This window comes from Drosophila biarmipes, chromosome 3L (assembly GCF_025231255.1).
Source record: "Drosophila biarmipes strain raj3 chromosome 3L, RU_DBia_V1.1, whole genome shotgun sequence".
NCBI lineage: Eukaryota > Metazoa > Arthropoda > Insecta > Diptera > Drosophilidae > Drosophila > Drosophila biarmipes.
In genome coordinates, this window is record NC_066613.1 from 5,289,306 (window position 1) to 5,307,113 (window position 17,808).

General features: G+C 45.1%; 9 protein-coding genes across 11 annotated transcripts; 6 read left to right on the forward strand and 3 right to left on the reverse strand.

Moving 5' to 3' along the window:
• The first annotated feature begins 176 nt into the window (after positions 1-176).
• On the forward strand, positions 177-1,170 carry LOC108030766 (uncharacterized). Its single transcript, XM_017103819.3, has one exon. It carries the CDS (start codon positions 218-220, stop codon positions 1,010-1,012), a length of 795 nt encoding a protein of 264 aa, XP_016959308.1. The 5' UTR covers positions 177-217; the 3' UTR covers positions 1,013-1,170.
• An 871-nt stretch (positions 1,171-2,041) lies between these two features.
• LOC108030760 (uncharacterized) lies at positions 2,042-3,066 on the reverse strand. Its single transcript, XM_017103811.3, has one exon. It carries the CDS (start codon positions 2,888-2,890, stop codon positions 2,129-2,131), a length of 762 nt encoding a protein of 253 aa, XP_016959300.1. The 5' UTR covers positions 2,891-3,066; the 3' UTR covers positions 2,042-2,128.
• A 1,194-nt stretch (positions 3,067-4,260) lies between these two features.
• LOC108030758 (uncharacterized) lies at positions 4,261-5,261 on the forward strand. 2 transcript variants are annotated; one of them, XM_017103810.3, is made up of 2 exons: positions 4,261-4,838; positions 5,108-5,261. In XM_017103810.3, the coding sequence occupies exon 1, from the start codon at positions 4,326-4,328 to the stop codon at positions 4,824-4,826; it is 501 nt and encodes a 166-aa protein (XP_016959299.1). In that variant the 5' UTR covers positions 4,261-4,325; the 3' UTR covers positions 4,827-4,838; positions 5,108-5,261. The 2 variants fall into 2 exon arrangements, with proteins under 2 accessions (XP_016959299.1, XP_016959298.1); XM_017103809.3 differs by having other exon boundaries at positions 4,263-4,838; positions 5,105-5,261.
• Positions 5,262-6,196: 935 nt separating this feature from the next.
• Positions 6,197-6,967, forward strand: LOC108030752 (uncharacterized). Its single transcript, XM_017103799.3, has one exon. It carries the CDS (start codon positions 6,273-6,275, stop codon positions 6,855-6,857), a length of 585 nt encoding a protein of 194 aa, XP_016959288.1. The 5' UTR covers positions 6,197-6,272; the 3' UTR covers positions 6,858-6,967.
• Positions 6,968-8,812: 1,845 nt separating this feature from the next.
• LOC108030934 (uncharacterized) lies at positions 8,813-11,873 on the forward strand. Of its 2 annotated transcripts, none has more exons than XM_050885939.1 (3): positions 8,813-9,129; positions 10,873-11,013; positions 11,099-11,873. In XM_050885939.1, the coding sequence occupies exon 3, from the start codon at positions 11,218-11,220 to the stop codon at positions 11,737-11,739; it is 522 nt and encodes a 173-aa protein (XP_050741896.1). In that variant the 5' UTR covers positions 8,813-9,129; positions 10,873-11,013; positions 11,099-11,217; the 3' UTR covers positions 11,740-11,873. The 2 variants fall into 2 exon arrangements, with proteins under 2 accessions (XP_050741896.1, XP_016959623.1); XM_017104134.3 differs by having other exon boundaries at positions 11,197-11,873.
• LOC108030933 (uncharacterized) lies at positions 9,833-10,961 on the reverse strand. Its single transcript, XM_017104133.3, has 2 exons — positions 10,837-10,961; positions 9,833-10,776 (listed from the first exon to the last, which is right to left on the reverse strand). Exon 2 carries the CDS (start codon positions 10,482-10,484, stop codon positions 9,912-9,914), a length of 573 nt encoding a protein of 190 aa, XP_016959622.1. The 5' UTR covers positions 10,485-10,776; positions 10,837-10,961; the 3' UTR covers positions 9,833-9,911.
• A 3,074-nt stretch (positions 11,874-14,947) lies between the features above and the next one.
• Positions 14,948-15,732, forward strand: LOC108030925 (uncharacterized). The gene has a single exon (XM_017104119.3). The coding sequence runs from the start codon at positions 14,980-14,982 to the stop codon at positions 15,568-15,570; it is 591 nt and encodes a 196-aa protein (XP_016959608.1). The 5' UTR covers positions 14,948-14,979; the 3' UTR covers positions 15,571-15,732.
• Positions 15,733-15,867: 135 nt separating this feature from the next.
• Positions 15,868-16,800, forward strand: LOC108030923 (uncharacterized). The gene has a single exon (XM_017104117.2). It carries the CDS (start codon positions 16,075-16,077, stop codon positions 16,717-16,719), a length of 645 nt encoding a protein of 214 aa, XP_016959606.1. The 5' UTR covers positions 15,868-16,074; the 3' UTR covers positions 16,720-16,800.
• Positions 16,778-17,537, reverse strand: LOC108030926 (DNA-directed RNA polymerases I, II, and III subunit RPABC3). Its single transcript, XM_017104120.3, has 2 exons — positions 17,358-17,537; positions 16,778-17,289 (listed from the first exon to the last, which is right to left on the reverse strand). The coding sequence occupies exon 2, from the start codon at positions 17,282-17,284 to the stop codon at positions 16,835-16,837; it is 450 nt and encodes a 149-aa protein (XP_016959609.1). The 5' UTR covers positions 17,285-17,289; positions 17,358-17,537; the 3' UTR covers positions 16,778-16,834.
• Between the last annotated feature and the right edge of the window lie 271 nt (positions 17,538-17,808).

A 17,808-nucleotide genomic window follows, 5' to 3' on the forward strand; every position in this document is an offset into this window, starting at 1 on the left:
TGCCACCGCAGACTCGCACAACACCCTCCGACAGACACTCACACCCACAGACCGGGGGAATTACATTTCCGGCTTGGGCCGCTTGCGGAAGTTTCGCGTCAAATTAAATGCTCAGGGCTGAAATTATGACAGCTCCCGAATGGGTGGGAACCACTCGTATAAATACGCCCGTCTGGAATGGACTGGCATCAAATCGTGAACAAATTGACCAGCGAACATGTGGACAGGATTCGGTTGCGCACTTCTCTGCCTGGCTATGGTCCAGGCGGCCGTTATCCGTCCCGAAGGGGATGCGGCGAGTCCGGAAACCACCACTAGTGTGGTTATTGTGGATCTGGAGGGGGATGTCACTACCGAGGAGTCCGCCACTCTGGCGGGTCCTGCTTTGAGTCGCGATGAGGAGGCCAGCATACTGATTGATCCCGCCCCGGGCACTTTGGAGGAGGATGGCGCCGTGGTCCCGGAGAAGTCCGGGAAGCTGCTGCTGCTTAGTACATCGCCCAAGCGATTGCACGAAAACGAGCGACAGCTGGAGGAGCGGGACGACGAGGAAGGGGAGGAGAACAAGGCCGATGCCGAGCCAACCACAACTGAGCAGCCGAAGGAGCAGGAGGAGGAGGTCACCCCCGGAAGTACGGCCGCAGAAAGCAGCACTCCTCCGACGACCTCGACCAAACTGTTTGCCATCGTTGCCACCCCGGCCGGAGTGGACACCCCGCCACCGAATGTGGCCATATCCTCCGCCCAGGACAACTCCAATGCCACGGTCTCGGTTGCAGAGCAGCCGCAGGTGCCCGGCGACAATAATGCGGCCGTGGAACTGGCCCTCGTGGAGCCAGAGGCCGATTACGTGCTGGTGGATGGAAGCCACGACGACCTGGACCTCCAGCTAGCCAGCTTCACGCACATCGACAGCGCCGTCCACTTGCAGCCGGTGGTGCATTCCGTCGAAATCGTGCCCACCAGCATCGATGATCCTTTGATTGTCAATTACGTGCACAATTTGCGGTGACTCGGCCGAGGAGGCGTGCCCGGGCGAATCAATTAACCCGGTGCGGTTGGCGTCCGGACTCTGTTAAAGTTCTTCATACCTCTTTTATTACGACTTTGTTACTCTTTGAATATTTAGTACTTCTCGAATAACGCAATAAATAAAAACACACATATTAAGTTGAGGGACTTTTTAAAATTGGGAGAGTTCGCTATATAAAATCAGAACCGCCAAGGAGTTGACGTGGCCTTGAGTTGGTTATCCGAAGAAGGTTCAATTGTTGCCCTATCAAGTTGGGTTTGACAAAAACAAAGCGGTTCATAAATATGGTACTTTGTGTTAGCATTTATTGGAGCTGTCGCTTCAATTGAATGCCGTGCAGAACCTACGAAATTCCCCCATAAAATATTCAGAAATATTTCCATAAATGTCTGCCCCAGAAGCTCCTCCCGCTCAACAAGTCCTCTTCGGTAGAGGCAGGTTCAATGGTCTCCGGTGGATTTAACGTCCCACCGCCCCTCAGATGGGACGGAAAGCACTCGCATACTCGTTATTCAATTTGAATCCTCCACGAGGACGGGATTGGGGAATGGAGGCTCTAAGCTCCACCTCCGAAGACGCCTCGCGCCTTTCCGCATGCCACGCACGTTCCACGGTTAAAACTTTGCACATCCGCACGTCAAATTTAATACGGGTGCCGGGAAGAGGAGCTCTCCGGCTGTCTCCACCCATAACCAGTCTCAATTTGATAGAAAACAATTTGTTGCTCGGCGCGACTCCTTCACTTGGGAACGAAAACAACATTTAACAAAACATTCAATGACGTTAGAGGAACAAAGTTTGGAACGTGCCACTACTTCCGGTCGATGAAAATGATGGAAGCCATGATGTTATAATTTCCCAACCGGAAAGCATTCTCCAGTCCTTGCTGTCAAGTTAAATAACCAGTTAAATTACCAAGAATATGGTAGTTTATACTATTATTTATTACTTGTCATTCCGTATTTCACGTTTGCCCATTAGTTCAGCCCAAGAGCAAAATACTTTAGTTAACATTAAAAAACATTTATTTGTTCACACTCACAAATAACTTACTGAACCGTTAACAACGAAAAAAAATAGCTGCCGTTGAAATGCTCACCACCGCTGCTCCACATGCGTGGTGTAGACGAATCCGCGGGATCTCGAAGCCTGTACCAGAGGCTGCGATCGCAGGGGAATGGCCACCGGAATGGAGGACGGAGCTCTGGCCACCAAAACGGCAGGTCCCACATTGGCAGTAAAGACCACGCTCTCCGCGTCGGGCTCATCCTTGGACCCAGGTTCCGGTGTGGGTTTCAGGGGGTCCGTGCTGACCCCGCATACCGGGTGATCGGCGTTGCTGTCGGTGGAGTTGCTGGCAGAGACCTGCTGTTGCTCCTCCGACTTCTGCTCGGTGGGCAGTCGGAAGGCGCGACTTGGTCGGTAGCCAGCTGGTGGATAGGGAGCTTTCTCGAAGGCACGTCCTGAGCGGGATTCCACTGACGGGGGAACAGTGGTGGTGTCCAGGGACTCCCAGGTGGTGGTGGTGCTCCAGTCCCCAGTTGGCTCCGTGGTGGTGGTAGAGAAATCCTCCAAGGGCAGCTCGGTTGTGGTGGTTAACCGATCCGCCTCCATACCTGATCCTTCCAGAACCTCAATTTGCACGTCCCCTGGCACTTCTTGGACTTCAACTTCCACTTCGCCTGGCAGCCAGAAGGAGCGACCCTGTGGCCTGTAGCCCGCCGCTGGATAGGGCGCTTCCTTGGCCTCAACCGCCTGATCCTCCTGCACACTGACCGCATAGCGATTGATCCTGACCTGGCGGGCCTCGATGCAAACGGAACTGAAGCAAAGGATAACGGGTAGAAGCCACTGCATGCTGAACTTTCGATCTCGGCCCGGATTTAGACCCAACTGATTCCAGGTGCGATGGCGGGTGATACTTTTATACAAAGTTCTCGAAATCGAGAGTCGTCCCGGGGAATATAGACATGAGGCTTCTATATCGACACGACATCGATTAGGCGCACACTTAATGATTTATTTTGCATAGCTTTTTGTTTGTTTCTGGTCTCCACCGACAAAACCACGTCCGCCGCCAACTCATCCACCACATCGCCCACCTCATCGCCGGTCTCCAACTGCCACACTGTCCGGTGTCCACGTCCGATTCGCCATGTTCTATGAAAATTAAATGCGTTTCGTACGTGATAAGCAATCCAAGACCCAACCAATTGAAAGCGAAAACGAAACGAAGTCGACATCGAGCTCTGTTGTCAATTGCATTATGCTGGAATTGTCAGTTTGAGCGTTAGAATTTTTGATTAAACACTTATAATCGATATTTATGCGATCAACGATTTGGCGTTGAGGTGAGCACCAAGGTCACAAGGCCCACTCCTCAGACGATTGTTTTGTGTCACGTCCTAAACTATCGTGACATAAAATGAACTGATGATGATTTAATATAGTTAATAGGTGCGAGCGAATACTATACTTGAGAACCAGTTCACCGTTTAAATAAATACAGGTGTTAAGGACTGTTATATTTTACAATGCGTAAAGACAGAAATGGTTTTGTTTTAAATTTAAATCATTCCTACATGAACACCTCCAAATAAGAGTTTTGCCAGTTCGGAAGTAGTTTATAATAATTTATAATTTCCTCATCTTTCTGACAAATGCAAAATGAAACATTTTGTATTCAAAGTTGTCAGTAAATTTCAATTTCCACTTACATTGCTTAAACAGGCTAAAGCTTTAATACATTTTTTTATAAGAATAAATGGAGAGTTTATTCCGCAAAATGGTTAATTGATATAGTTATCTTTCTATATATAGGTTGTGGCTATTCTCACAGCGAAGTCGTCGCACTAACCTGATTTCTTCCATATCCAATTTCTCAATATCCTTTAACTTCACTAACAATTTACGAGCAACCATTAACTACGTCTCCTGTCACATTAAGAGCATTTTTATGTTGAGCGATTGGTGCAGTCGAGGTGGAGCACACTCTCTGATTTTGGACTGATTGCTGGCGAAACCTCGGAACTCTGCATCTGCTACCTCTTTCTGGTCACGTCGTGGGCGCATAAAGACGCCGCAGACACCGCCGATCGTGGGTAACCAAGACTATAGTGGGCCGACGTCAGAGCGTAAGTCCAAAAAAGGATGCCCTATTGGGTCCACGCGCCGCACACTAAGCAGGTGCCCATCCAAGTCCTACCTATAAAAGCGCCCAGGGGAGCTCTCCAAGTCATCAGTCGTTGGTTCAGCCTTCCCATAGATACACTTCCATCACATCAACTCCACAATGGCCAAGTTCCAAGTAGTCCTCGTGGTTGCGGCCCTTAGCTTGCTGGCCGTTTCCGAAGCCCAGAAGCAGCGCTATTCGCAGCGCTTGAGCCGCGGACGATCGAGGTATTCTGCTCGCCAGGAGCTGGCTCCCGCGGATGGAGGCGATACGGATGCTGTGACGCCCTATCCCTCGGCCGATGAGCTGAAGCCGGAAGTGCCGTTCGATGAGGCGGCTGCTCCTTCGGCTGCTGAACCCACACCGGATGCCGTCTACGGACCGCCCGAAGCTGCGCCCAACAACGTTCCCGATGAGGTGTACGGACCGCCGGACGTGACCGGAAACGACCTGCCCGCCGCCGCTGACATTCCGGCGGAGCAGCAGGCTCGTTTGGTGGCCGCCAGGAGGGCTGCTAATTACCGGCGAATCGCCCAGCCAGTGGCCCACCTTCGTCCGTCTTCTGCTGCGGCTCGTCCGGCCAAGTTAAGCGCTGCCCGCTCCACGGTGCGACGATTCTAGAATAAATGGCAGGTTAGCAGTCACTTTAAAGCAATATGTTTCTCTCCGTAGCCGCTTTCTTATTAGGACTTTTATTTGCTGCCTTCAGTGATTAACGCATTTAAATTCACATTACATTTACATAAAAACATACGTATATGTGTCTACCTTTTCGCTACCTAGATGATCAGTAACCTAATTGATACTATTCAAATCAACAAACTTCGAATTTACAAAGATATTTTAAAAGACAAATAGGTATTACTTTTAGTTCGAGTATAAAATCTTTTTCATTTCAGAAGCCAACTCAAAACAAAAACCCATGACGATCCAACCGAGACACGATGACGACAAAGCTACCCTCGCGCACACTTTCTTCACCTGGACACACTGATATACACATGAAAATCTACTCGATTATAATATAACACGAATAAATTTTGTTTTGAGGCAGAACGTTCTTTTTCTGGCAGACATTCATGTGAGTCACTTTAGCACAGACGTTAAAGAAGCTCCGCTAGACGCGCCCAAAAGCAAAGTTTCCTGCCAGCTGGATCGAGATGATACTGTGCATGGTCTGGGAAGAGTGGGCGGAGGGGAAGACCACAAACTGGTTTGGAGACGCACGCTTCGCAAAGCGGTGACGAATTTGGGATTGCCCCAGCCGCAAAAAAACAAGAAATTAACGTAGTCTTATGGCCCAGCGAAAAATAAATACTCTATTTTCTGCTAAAAACTTGAAAGCCGTCAAACTTGTAGTTAATATAATATTCCGAAGGGGGGAAAAACAGAATAAATGCTTTGATTGTAATCTTACATCTGAGTATGTGTGCTTTTTAACTTTCCGTTAAAAAGTTTCCACCAGATACCGAAAACTAAAATCTTATTCGTTTAGCCGTAGTTATTCAATTGGTATAAACTGAACTGAGAGAACTATTAAGCCGTTGAACTAAAAACTCTATCAATCATACAGCAAGGAAGTTAAAGAACGGTGACTTAAGAAAAAAATTTTTGAACGAAACAATGACTATAAATTTCCCATAAAAACGGGAGACTGCTAATAAGAGAGAGGAATTTCATAGGGGGATCCTAACATTTAATTAGCTCCATCAGCATCTCATTTATAACACAGAACGAAACGCTTTGATTTCAAATGCGATTTTTTCATAATGTTATCAAGTGTTATATACATTTGACATCACCCCCTTTAATTGTAACTGCACCTTAAACTTACGAAATAAATATATAATAGAATTGTAATGAAATGAATTTGTAATAAACTGGTGAAGTTAACTTCACTTTTCTTTCTGTGCACCTTGTCTGAAAGCTGCGGTCGAGCAGAGAGCCAAAACTTATTTAAATGATCTTACAAGCTGTCTGTACTCAGTTGCCGGAGAAGATCACACCAGTTAACATCGCGGGGTGCTCAGAAAAATTCGTAAAGAAAAAGTGAAATTAATTGCAAAAATGTTGAAATTAATCTCTTATGCGGCTATCATCACCATGACTTTGTTGGAAAATATTCAAGCCCAGAGACCATCTTTTTCGGGCTTGAGACCACCAGGTGGACTAAGTCAAAAGGACAAATACCACGCCACCCAGAACACGGCTGTGGAGAATATCACCGGTGTGGATATAGCTACGAGATTCGGAGAGTCGTCCAGTTCGCAAAGGCCTGCTCTTATCAATCTACCCTTCGGAGCACCCCAGAGACCGCCCGTTGGCGTTCCCGTAGTGCTGCCAATAAACAGCTCTGATCCGGAACAGGTCCCAACTGTGGCCAACCGATTTGGAGCACCTGACTCCCAAAACGCAACTGCTACTTCCCCCACCGACAGTACCGCAGCCGCAGTGGCACCAGTGGCCCCAGTTTTCAACCAGCTTCCCGTCGATGCCCACGGTGACCGAGAGTGGGTTAACTACTTGAGTCAGCTGCCCGTGGAAAACCAGCCCTTCTGGTTCATAAACTACCAGGCCATCGAAGCCCATCGGAACAGCTCCAGACCTAATGTGGGCGCTCTGGAAACTCCGGGATCTTTCTTCCGCGGCTAGCAGCCTTAATGGGACTTAACAAACCTATGCTTAGCATACCCTTAAAAAATATTTTCGAATTTTAATATATAATTATTTATTAACCTTTATAAAGATTGTTTATTTTTGAACATGAGTATTTATAGGTTGAGATAACCTTGTTCGTTGATCAACTGAAAATTGATAAGCTTTGTAATTCCCAACATCGCGCCATTTACTTATTGAGAACTCGATTCTCGATTAATCCCAGTGCCTATAGAGCTGTCTACTTTACCAAACAATATGACGGAGATTGTACAATAGCTTTTTTTAGATGCTTTTCATGACATTGTTGGTGCTTCTGAAGTAAAATTGTGTACATTCTTTATACTTATGGTTTCCGAGATATCATCATCACCTATGAAATGTGTTGTTGCCGTACTTACTTGTTGATTGACCGACCTAACGCCCAAGAACGCCATACGCGATCAAATCTATCTGCCGTTTACTTAACGAAGTAGTGAAATCTACTTTTCCTGCTTGTATATTTATCTACCTTTTTCCCTTTCTCCCTTCGGCTCAGTAAGAGGACTCTGATAGTCGCGGCAGTTGACTTTGGGTCAATTACATTTTGGGACAATTGATACCCCTCCCAGCGGAGTTCCTGTGGCTTTACCCGTAGATCTTCCAACTGTAGCTAACAAATTTTTCAGATTCCCAAGCCAAGTGGTCCAAGTGTCAACAGACACCTATCAAAGCCCAAGGTGATTGGGAGTTAAGACAGGATTAATCAACTACCCATGGAGCAGTAGTCACTTTGCTGTCAAAATCTTAAAGAAATCGTGGCTTTACTACTATCATAACGTATATCAAAAAGTTTTAGTTTATTCGATAAAGAAAGGCATTCTTGAACTACAAAAAAATAGTAAGACACAGACTGAAATAAAGGTTTCATGAAATCTCTTCATGTTACTGATGTTGGAGGTCTGCGGACCCACTTAAATTTTTTCCGGCTGCACCACTTTTATTCCAACTGGTGGTCTCTGGGGCATTCATTGGTGGGGTTAGGGATCTGGGCCTGTGCAAACATCACCAAATTTGCAGCAAGGATCATCCCAAAAATAAAAAAATTTAACATTAACACTAACATTACTAACTCAATAACTCCAAGTGATGTATACTGGTGAAACGACCTCAAAAAACTAATTCTGTAAAACATCACAACTACGTTTTTAAGACAGACTTTTAGTGCTGATGACTGTGATAACAGAGAATTAAAGAACTGCACAAATACTTATGACGTGCTAACGAAATATGTACGAAATAACAAAAATTTGTGACGATTATGCCTTACAATCGTCAAGTACGAGTACAACGAATAAGCGCTCAAATACTTGTTTTTGTTAAAAAAAAATTAATTGTTCCAACAAAATTGTATAAACCTAGTGTCAGCACAAAGATTTTGAAATCTTAATAACAAATAAAATTCCATTATGGGGGTGCATATGATAGATATGCACACAAGAAATCGGTAGCCACCACCCAGAATTTATTCTTATATTAACTTTTTAAATTTTATATGAAGGTACAATTTGACCAATCTTTTGGGTGTAAATGGGCATTGAAAGTCAAAATTATTAACAGCTAAGTTTAGATTCACCTTCCGCGCACTTCCAGAACGCTTCGTTACTACGTATCCTGCCTTTCAGAGTGATATTTGGGATGCAAATTGGCATACATATGTATCTAATGCCCTGTATACCTTTGAATAGAATCTCAAATCTTAATGTAACGCGAAAAAGCTAATTAGGTATTTTTATGCGGACACAGAATTGTATTTGCATCACAATTGAATAGTGCGCGGAAAGGGAATATGTCACGATTGTGTCATAAAAAAATAGACTCCACCTTAAATATATTGAATTGATGAGTAAAACTTTTTCAGAAATTGACACTTTAGGATTTCTGAAGTCAATACCTGGATCAAAGACCTTTGATGACTTCCACGTTGGGGTTAGTTAGTGCTTGTATTGTACTGCCGGCAAAAAAGCTTGACAGTACATTACACTCGTAAGGCAGCTACTTTATCCTAACATAAAACAAAGCATTAAAAATGCATAGAAATAGGGAAAACAAGTTTCACAAAAGACCGTCAAATTCTTGGAAAAATGTTCACTGCGAAACGAAGACCAAGAAAGCTTTCAAACGCTGCCAAAGCATTGCACATGTTAAGGGATTATGCAAAGGAGTCGAAGAGGAAGTTGGTCTTTTGTAGGCCATTGTTAAAAGCCAATGATTTGCGTATAAGACGGCGGTGAGTAAAAACTATAAGCCAAGTGTTAAAGAGGGAAAAGGGATTTAAAAATGCAAAACTTTTAACAAATATATATGTTCTAGAAGGGTAATGTTAAAAATCGACTGTTATACTCCTGTCAGAGGGTATTTATATTGGTGTCAAAAGTTTCGCAATTTTGTTATGGAGACGTTTACGAACTAATAGCATATAGTTTCAGAATTGGCATTACTGGACGAGTCGTTCTAATAAAGTATATCTTTTCGGTAAACACCAATAAACGAGTCGATTTGACCGTCTGTCCGTATCAACGCTGAGAGCTCGGAAAATATAAGAGCTATAGAAGTGGGATTCTTGGAGTTCCTGAACAACCTAAGTTAGTTTCAGCAGGGTGCCACGCCCACTATCACGCTCAGAATCCGCGAAAACAGCTTTTATACTAGGAAAATTTTAGGGAAATTCTAAATGAAATGAACTGGTTTCATAAATAGAATTCGACACGCCCCTTCTAACTCCCACACAAGCCTAAGTCTGCCAACCGCCCCCATTACCATATATTTAAATAACGGTCCTTTTGCTCTCTTTAGCTGACTAACAGGCATCATATAGTCGAGACACTCGACCCACTTAAATTTGATGCCTGGATAGGATAGCTGCTTTTTTATAGTAATTCATGCTTTAACCCTTGGCCAAGTGTTCCAACGACACCGGAAAGTAAGCAAGATACTTTTCTATTACAAAAATATATTTCAACGAAATAAACAATTTCAGACGATGGTACATTAAAACAGTGCAGCTTTTGCTTACCAGCCCAATTGCTGGGGAGCAGCGTTGTACGCTAGGTAGTAGGGCTGCTGGCCCGCCCCCACATAGTAAAACTGGGGTGTGGTCAGCACTGGAGCCTGAGGGGCTGGGACCACCGGAGCCACTGCCTCATCCACGGGCAGCTCCTCAAGGCGAGCTATGCGCTGACGCAGGCGCTTGGGCTTGGCCAGCTGCAATTTGGCCAGTCGCTGGCGGCTGCGCAGGCGGGCGGGAGCGGGGGAGGGTGTGGTTGCCTCCAGGGAGCTCTCCTCGGTGTCCACCTCCTCGGTTTCCGGACTGGGCTCAAAGCTGTCCAACGGTGGCTCCTGCTCCGATGGCAAGGCGTCTGTATCGACGTCCTGAGGGGGTCCGTAGGTCAGGGCAGGCTGTTCGGCGGCAGGTTTCAGTTCCGCAGCCAAAGGATAGGGTGTGGGGGAAGGTGGAGCCACCTCCTGCCTGGCAAATGCCACCGGACGCAGGCGCAAACTCCTCCGGAGTGGAGCCTGTGCCGAGCAAGATGCGGCCCAGATGGCCAGAAGGAGAAGCGAACTGAAAAGCTGATAACGTGCCATGATTGTGGGACTTGCAGTGGTGCTGTGCTGTCGGTCGTATATGGAGCTTCAACTTTTATACCCACAATACAACGGCGGTGGCCCTGCTGATCGGCACTCAGTGGTCACCTATTCTAGCCCGCCCGACAACGCCGTGCATTTTAAGCAGAGCGCCGCGATTTGAAAGCCATCAAAGTGCGTATGTCAAGCAGGCGCCGCTCAGTGGAGTGGAATTTAAAGTGCCATCAAAACTCTAGCACTCGTTGCCCCAGTGGGTATTTGGGTGAACCTTAGGAATACGTATCGTCATCTACTGTAAATTGAAGCTTCGATAAAGACAACATAGATACAGATAGCTCATATAACTTATTACCTAACTTAACTTATCAAAATCAATTTTATTATTTAGGTTGTCTGCCATGTGACTGGGGCATTTTCTCGGAATAAGTTTCAATCTTCCCATTTCCATTCCACTTGCGTATTTTCCACCCAAACATTTTTAGGCTCGATGCATTGCCTATCCGCAGTGGAGGCGAGTTAGGTGTCAAAGGTAAGCACCCACAGCGGGTTGTAATTAACGGCCAATGGTTATGGCTTAGACATGGGCCCTTGACTAAATATTGTCACGTTCGTAGGCCATCGAAAGGGTGTCCCTCGGTGTGCCAAATATGAGTGGCCAAAAACCTGGGGGTATAAAAGGCAGTGGAACTTCGGGTATTGACAACATTCTAAGACTACTTAACAGCAGCTCAACATGGCCTACAAGTTCACCTGCTCTCTGCTCCTGATCGCATCCATTGCTGTCGTTTCCCTGGCGGAACCAGCTACGTTCCGAATCCGATCATCTCGGTTCCAGTTTGCACGGCAGGAGCAGGCTCCACAGGATCAGGCAGCTTCGGCAGATCCCTCAGCTGATATTGCGCCCACTCCGGCCTCAGCTCCTTATCCGCCGGCTGGTGTCACTCCGGAGGTGCCCTTCGACCTGCCTACGGAGACGGAAGCTCAGCCCGATCTGACCTACGGACCCCCAGCTGAGCCGGACAACACATACGGACCTCCGGATAATACTTACGGACCTCCTGCCGAGCCCGATAACACCTATGGACCTCCGGCAGAGGCCCCAGTTGACCAGGCTCCTGTGGATGCCGCGGAGACCGTTCCCGCTAGTCTCATTCAGCCCCGCAATGGACGCCTCCGCACCCGTCGTCCCGTCCCGGAAAAACTTCAAAACGCCCAGATCATTCGTTCCAGACCAGTGCTGGTGTACTCCATCTAAAAGGGTCTACACGAATTTGTTAATATACAAATTGAATCGAACCTATAGGAGACACTCACTGAATTTTGTTGCTAAATAAATAATCGAATTGTTGCTCAATAAACTACTCATAAAACAAAGAGTTGGTAAAATCATCCCAAGCTGCATATAAAATGTTACATCTGACGATTGTTGGTTGTAATGACCGAGTGGAATCACAAAAATCCTAAACATTTTTAATTGTGCTTAAGAATTGTTTTCGGGCCAGTCGTAGTATGAAATGATACAAATATTTGCTCCGCTACCAAAGCAGTATGATTTTCCAGATTTATACATAAGACTATATCCCTAGAAATGATCAAAATCCTAACTAGCGTTCGTGTCGTATGAAAATTTTTGAGTAAACCCAAAGACGTGGAACGCCAAATTCATTATTTTTTATACTTTTTGAATCCAAATTTAAAGGTCGAACCACCCCAACGTACATAATTATTCTTTTTGTTTGGGAAATTTTGTACCTAATGCATCTGAATTTAGTTTATGCAAGGCAACCTTAAGGAATCCAGTCATGGATTCCTGGTGGGCATAATCCAGCGTTGCTGAAGCGCAGGTCGCAGACCTTTCAATTCCATCTTCGCAAACGCTCAATGCGCTACCGCTGTGCGTGTAGAGACTGCTACACAGAGGGACACCTCTTGATGGTGGAACAATAGTCCGGATCATCTGGCCGTCGTGGCTGGCAGACACCAAAACTCTGATCAGATGTGTGTCCTCCGCGCCAGCCAATCCGGCTGATGATGTTTTGTTCACGGTGCATCAGCTCCTTGTCCAAGTCTTAAGTGTAAACTGGTTTAGTCTTGCACATAACTCTTTCGAATCGCTGCCGTTCGGCGGGAACTGAATCAATCTTATAAGGATAAATATGAGGCAATAAAAGATTATCACATTACGAGCAGTTTACCAAAAGTTAAAGTGTACTTACATCGGTTGGAGAGTTACCGTCGATGCCCTCAATTTCGTCATTCTAGAAAGCCAGAAACGTTTGCAAGCCAGAAACGTTATTAAGCCACAATTTGACAATTTCTCACTGCCATTATAATTTCTAATGGAAAATACGTAAGGATTATATATTTCAATTGTAATAAATTAGTTTTTTATTAGCATTCGCTTTTTCAAAAGTAATTTAACCCTTGCAGGGGGTATTATGATTTCAGTCAGAACTTTGCAACACAGTGAAGGAGACGTTTCCTTGATCAGCTTCACTAAACGGGTCGATCCGGCCATGTCCGTCCGTTCCTTCGTCTGGCCATCCGAACAACGCAAACTAATCTAATCTAAACTAATCTAATTTTTACAGTGAACGGGTTAAACATTTCCCAAAAAGTCTTCTTTCTTTTGCAGGTGTTTTTTAAATATATATCCTTCTACGCTTGAAAATATCATTTTTAAATTAGTTCTGAATTTTGAATTAAATTTTATTATATTATTGCAACGCAGTGAAGGAATGGGGTCTATATATTCTTGATCTGCGTCACTAGACGAGTCGGTCTAGCCATGTCCGTCTGTCCGTCTGTCTGTCCGTTTCTATGCAAACTAGTCTCTCAGTTTTAAAGCTATCAGGCTGAAACTTTTTTTCTTTCTATTGCAAATAGTATACGAGTATATTGGACATATATCGGATCGGACAACTATATCTTATGGGTCCCATAGGAACTATCGGGGAAAAAATTAAAAAAATATATATCTTTGGTGTTTTTTGACATATAACCTCCTACGCTTGGAAATAACATTTTTATATTGTCTTTGACTTTCGAATGAAATTTTATCAAAATCGGACGACTATATCATATGGTTGCCATAAAACGATCGGAAAATTAGTCGGAATACATGAACAAATTTATATCTTTCGTGTTTTTTCACATAATACCATCTAAGCTTGGAAATAACATTTTTAAGAATTTCGAATTCAATTTAATAAAAATCGGACTACTCTAATATGTAGATGTCAAAAACATGGTATAAAAAAGAGAATGACATAATTTTTTTTTTTTTAATATCACTGAAGTCAGCAACAATCCTTAAAAATTTTACATGGAGTTACTAAAGTTGATTATTTCTTATAACTGCAAGGGTATACAAACTTCGGCTTGCCGAAGTTAACTTCCCTTCTTGTTTATAATTATACCCCTTACTCGTAGAGTAAAACTAGATTCGTCGGAAAGTATGTAACAGGTAGAAGGATGCGTTTCAGACCCCATAAAGTACATATATTCTTGATCATGATCACTAGCCCAGTCGATCTAGCCATGTCCGCTTGTCTGTCCGTATGAACGCTGAGATGTCAGAAACTATGCATGCTTCCTGTGGCGTGCCACGCCCACAATCCGGAAAAATCTGTAGCGCCTACATTTTTTATGATAGAGACACAATTTTAACTGAAATGTGTTTGACTCATCAATACCTATCGACTGACCTAAAAAAAAGTGACACGCCCACTCTAACGCCCACAAACTGATTAAACGCTTAAGCCTGCTAAAATCATCTACTGAAATAGCCGCCCTAAAATATCGCTTTGCTGCTTATATGAACGAGTATATCTCCATTCCTCTTTTGCTCCCCTAAGCTGAGTAACGGCTTGAACATAGCGTTCTTCCTTGTTTAGTTATACAGTGATAGTCTTTACCTATTAAAAGGTAAAAATATTCTTAAATAAAATACTTGTAATATGTATTTCATTTTTTAAAAAAATAAAGTTTATTATTTTTTATACCTTTGTTTTATATTTTCATTGACCCTGATACTAGCTACGAATACGTTCGCCTATGGGCGGGACGTGGGTCTTCAGGTGCGTGCTAATTGGATTTCTTCATAGCCTATTTTCCTTCACATGAATACAAAATTCATCTATCGAAATATGAACTACCAAGAACCCAAGATCCAAAAACAAACAATCTCAATTGTTCAAAGCGACCCCAAAGCCCAAGTGAAGTGCTAATGAATGATCCCATAGAGGGGAAGGGGAATTATATTCGAAATCATAGCATTGGCCACTTAATTTCGAAAAAAGGTCACGTATCGTGTATTAAGCTGAAGTCAGCGATCAGCGGTCAGCGCAACATAATCAAAGCTTTACCGGGAACAAGAGCCTGAAAACTGAAAGTGACGAGCATAAATTATAGCAAAACTCGATCCGGTATCTCGGGACTATAAATAGGCCCAGACGGATTGGGAAATCAGAACAGAAGCCCTTTAACCGCGAAAATGTTCAAAGCCAGCTCCACACCAACTGTTATTCTTGTCCTAAGCCTGATGGCTCTGGGTTCGGCAGAGCCGCTCCGTCGGAGATTATCCGCCAGGCAGGAACAGACTCCGCCCAGTCCTTCGCCCACTGGTTATCCAGAGGCAGGAGTCACACCGAGCGTTCCCTTCGATCTGCCCAGCTCGACAGTCGAGCCGGAGAACACTTACTTGCCACCGGATAATACTTATGGACCTCCAGATAACACATACGGACAACCAGATAACACTTATGGACCTCCAGAGGATGATTTATCGCCGGTAGCTGATACCGAATCGCAGCCGCAGCCCGAAAACCCCAGTCCCGAGACCGATGATATTCCAGAAACTGAGGACGAGTCGGTGGACGGTCCCAAATTGCAACCCGCTGATGCAGACGCAGAGGAAGATGAGCCGCAGTTGGAGGTGGCTGAGGATGGCACCGTCATCGTCGTGGCTAGCAGTCTCGACCAGCCGCAGCCTGCCCAGTCCTCCCGGCTCTACCAGCGATTCCCTCAGGGACGTCGTTATCAGCAGCCCGTTCCTCAGCGATTGATCCTGCGTCGCAGTTGGTAGACTTTATGGAGGCTGGAATTTACTACTTAGCTGCTATCACACAAAGAAGCTTTTGTGTCCGACAAAATCTTATCCTTTAACTTGTTGCGTGTGTATTTACTTTTTGGACTACATTTTGAAAGATAGAAACTTATTAACTAACAAAAAAATAAATTAAACATTAAAAAAATAATGTAATATTAAAAAAATATGTTCGATATGTTTTCTACCAACAAGGTGTCAAAATTATTTTACAATAAAAACTAAATACTAATAACCAAACAATTTGTCCGAACAAATTTTTAACAAGTTGTATACGGAAACCTTACTGAATTTTCATAATCACCATTTCACCCTTTTTAGTCATCAACGCAATGGGCACGTAGTATTCGACCTGCCTTATAAGTCATCGGCCTCGTGGTTTCTTTGGGCCAATGGATTGGGCAGTCCCCAAGGGCATCCCTAGTGGGTATTTATAGGCGACTCTAAGCCACACCATGCAACAGTTTAGGCTGGCACATCAAAATGTTCGGTTATCCAACTACTTCTTTGGCAAGTCTCACCCTTTGTTCCATTCTTTGCCTGAATGGAATTAAAGCCACTCACCTGACGTTTCCAGGACCCGCGAAGGCTAGATCCCTGCCGCTTATCCTGCAAAAACAGGAGCAAGCACCATACCCACCAGCCGGCCTGGTGCCCGAACCGCCTTTCGAACTTCCTACGGAGGAGGCAGTGGAGTTCCCTCAACCTGATGAGACCTATGGACCACCAGCAGACACCTACGGTCCGCCTGCGCAGGTGGAAGAGCCCACTTTTGTCTACGGCCCCCCGGATCAACCAGCCAACGATGACAGTTCAAGCACCTTACCACAAAGTGCGTCCATCATAGACTTGGCCAGTCTGCCGCTGCCTCCCCAAGCTCAGTTCGTTCTTCCGCTGCTGAGCCGCCTGACTGCCTTCCGCCCGCAGCGTCCGGTTCTTGCGACTCCGCAGCGCCGCCCTGCCAAGCTCTCCGTTCGTCCGCGGCAAAATCCGGCCAAGATTGTAAATGCTCCTGTGTTCCCATCAACTCCCCTGGCTTTACCGTTTGTGGATCGCCGCGTTCCATTTCGCCCGCAGCCATCTCGCCTGATAGTAAATGCTCCTTTCTTACGGCCACCTAGGCACTAGACCACATCATCCACTAATTTGACCTGGAACAGCGTGCACCAATGTTTTACACACACTGTAAATAAAGATTGTTGTTTATGTCTAATTTTCGAACGGAAACAAGTATAAGGGAAATTCAGAAGGCCAGTCGCTTCATCAACAGGTACATATGCTGATCCACCTCAAAGCCGTGAAGGTTGTTGGCGTCTCCTTGCAGTCGCATTAGCAGGCCGCCGAAGGACACGTAGGCGGAGAGCCGGGAAGCCTCGTTGTGCGCCTCGTCACCCTCGATCCGGTAGATCTTGCCGTACATCACGTACTCGAAGCTGTCCGCCCGCGTGCCCTCGTGCTCCATGGGGTTGTACTCCCCACTGTCCGGACAGCCATCCTCGCGCAGAGTGGTAGCCAGAACGAGGCGGAACTTGTCGCCCAGCTCCATTGGGTACAGCCACGAGTTGATGTCCAGGATGAGGTCCATCTTAAAGGACTCGGACTCGCAGTGCAGGCGGGACACACGATCGAACTTCTTGCCCTCCGGATCCATGTCTTTAACGTTGAAGATGTCCTCGAAGAGTACGCCAGCCATGGTAGCTGGAATTGTTAAGATTTTTATGGTTACTTAGGAATTTGTTCACCGGCGGAAAAAAAGGGAAACTTACCTTGTGTCGGTTATAGGAATTGGTAAATATGGTAAATTCTTTTCGCGGAGGTAGTGTGCTGGTCCTGGTGAGCTTCAATTCAATTCAAGCAGATTATTTTATTATAAACACCTTTGCTAACTAATATTTGCATTTCTTTCGCGTGTTTCGGAATAAGGGATGCCACTAGGCGGCTTCCAGGGTTGCCACAAGAGCTAATATCCAGTGTGCAAAAGTGGCCGAGTTCAGCAGGGTGTAACATATCGTTATTATTTATATTTTTTATAAATATATATATTGTATAAAGAATAAATTCTATTAATTAAGCTGAGACTAGCTTGCTGTCGCTTAAAACGCACGTTGAGTTACAAAACAAATAATAGCTAATACATTTTATTGACTCTCGGGAACTACAACACACTGCCATCTCTAGGTGTGCAGAAAATGATTTCTAGTGTGACCGTCCCTCTGG

What these genes read in the sequence shown, in the direction of transcription:
- LOC108030923 (XM_017104117.2), top strand. Translation starts at nt 16,075, where the DNA reads ATGTTCGGTTATCCAACTACTTCTTTGGCAAGTCTCACCCTTTGTTCC.
- LOC108030752 (XM_017103799.3), top strand. Translation starts at nt 6,273, where the DNA reads ATGTTGAAATTAATCTCTTATGCGGCTATCATCACCATGACTTTGTTG.
- LOC108030766 (XM_017103819.3), top strand. Translation starts at nt 218, where the DNA reads ATGTGGACAGGATTCGGTTGCGCACTTCTCTGCCTGGCTATGGTCCAG.
- LOC108030926 (XM_017104120.3), bottom strand. Translation starts at nt 17,284, where the DNA reads ATGGCTGGCGTACTCTTCGAGGACATCTTCAACGTTAAAGACATGGAT.
- LOC108030760 (XM_017103811.3), bottom strand. Translation starts at nt 2,890, where the DNA reads ATGCAGTGGCTTCTACCCGTTATCCTTTGCTTCAGTTCCGTTTGCATC.
- LOC108030925 (XM_017104119.3), top strand. Translation starts at nt 14,980, where the DNA reads ATGTTCAAAGCCAGCTCCACACCAACTGTTATTCTTGTCCTAAGCCTG.
- LOC108030934 (XM_050885939.1), top strand. Translation starts at nt 11,218, where the DNA reads ATGGCCTACAAGTTCACCTGCTCTCTGCTCCTGATCGCATCCATTGCT.
- LOC108030933 (XM_017104133.3), bottom strand. Translation starts at nt 10,484, where the DNA reads ATGGCACGTTATCAGCTTTTCAGTTCGCTTCTCCTTCTGGCCATCTGG.
- LOC108030758 (XM_017103810.3), top strand. Translation starts at nt 4,326, where the DNA reads ATGGCCAAGTTCCAAGTAGTCCTCGTGGTTGCGGCCCTTAGCTTGCTG.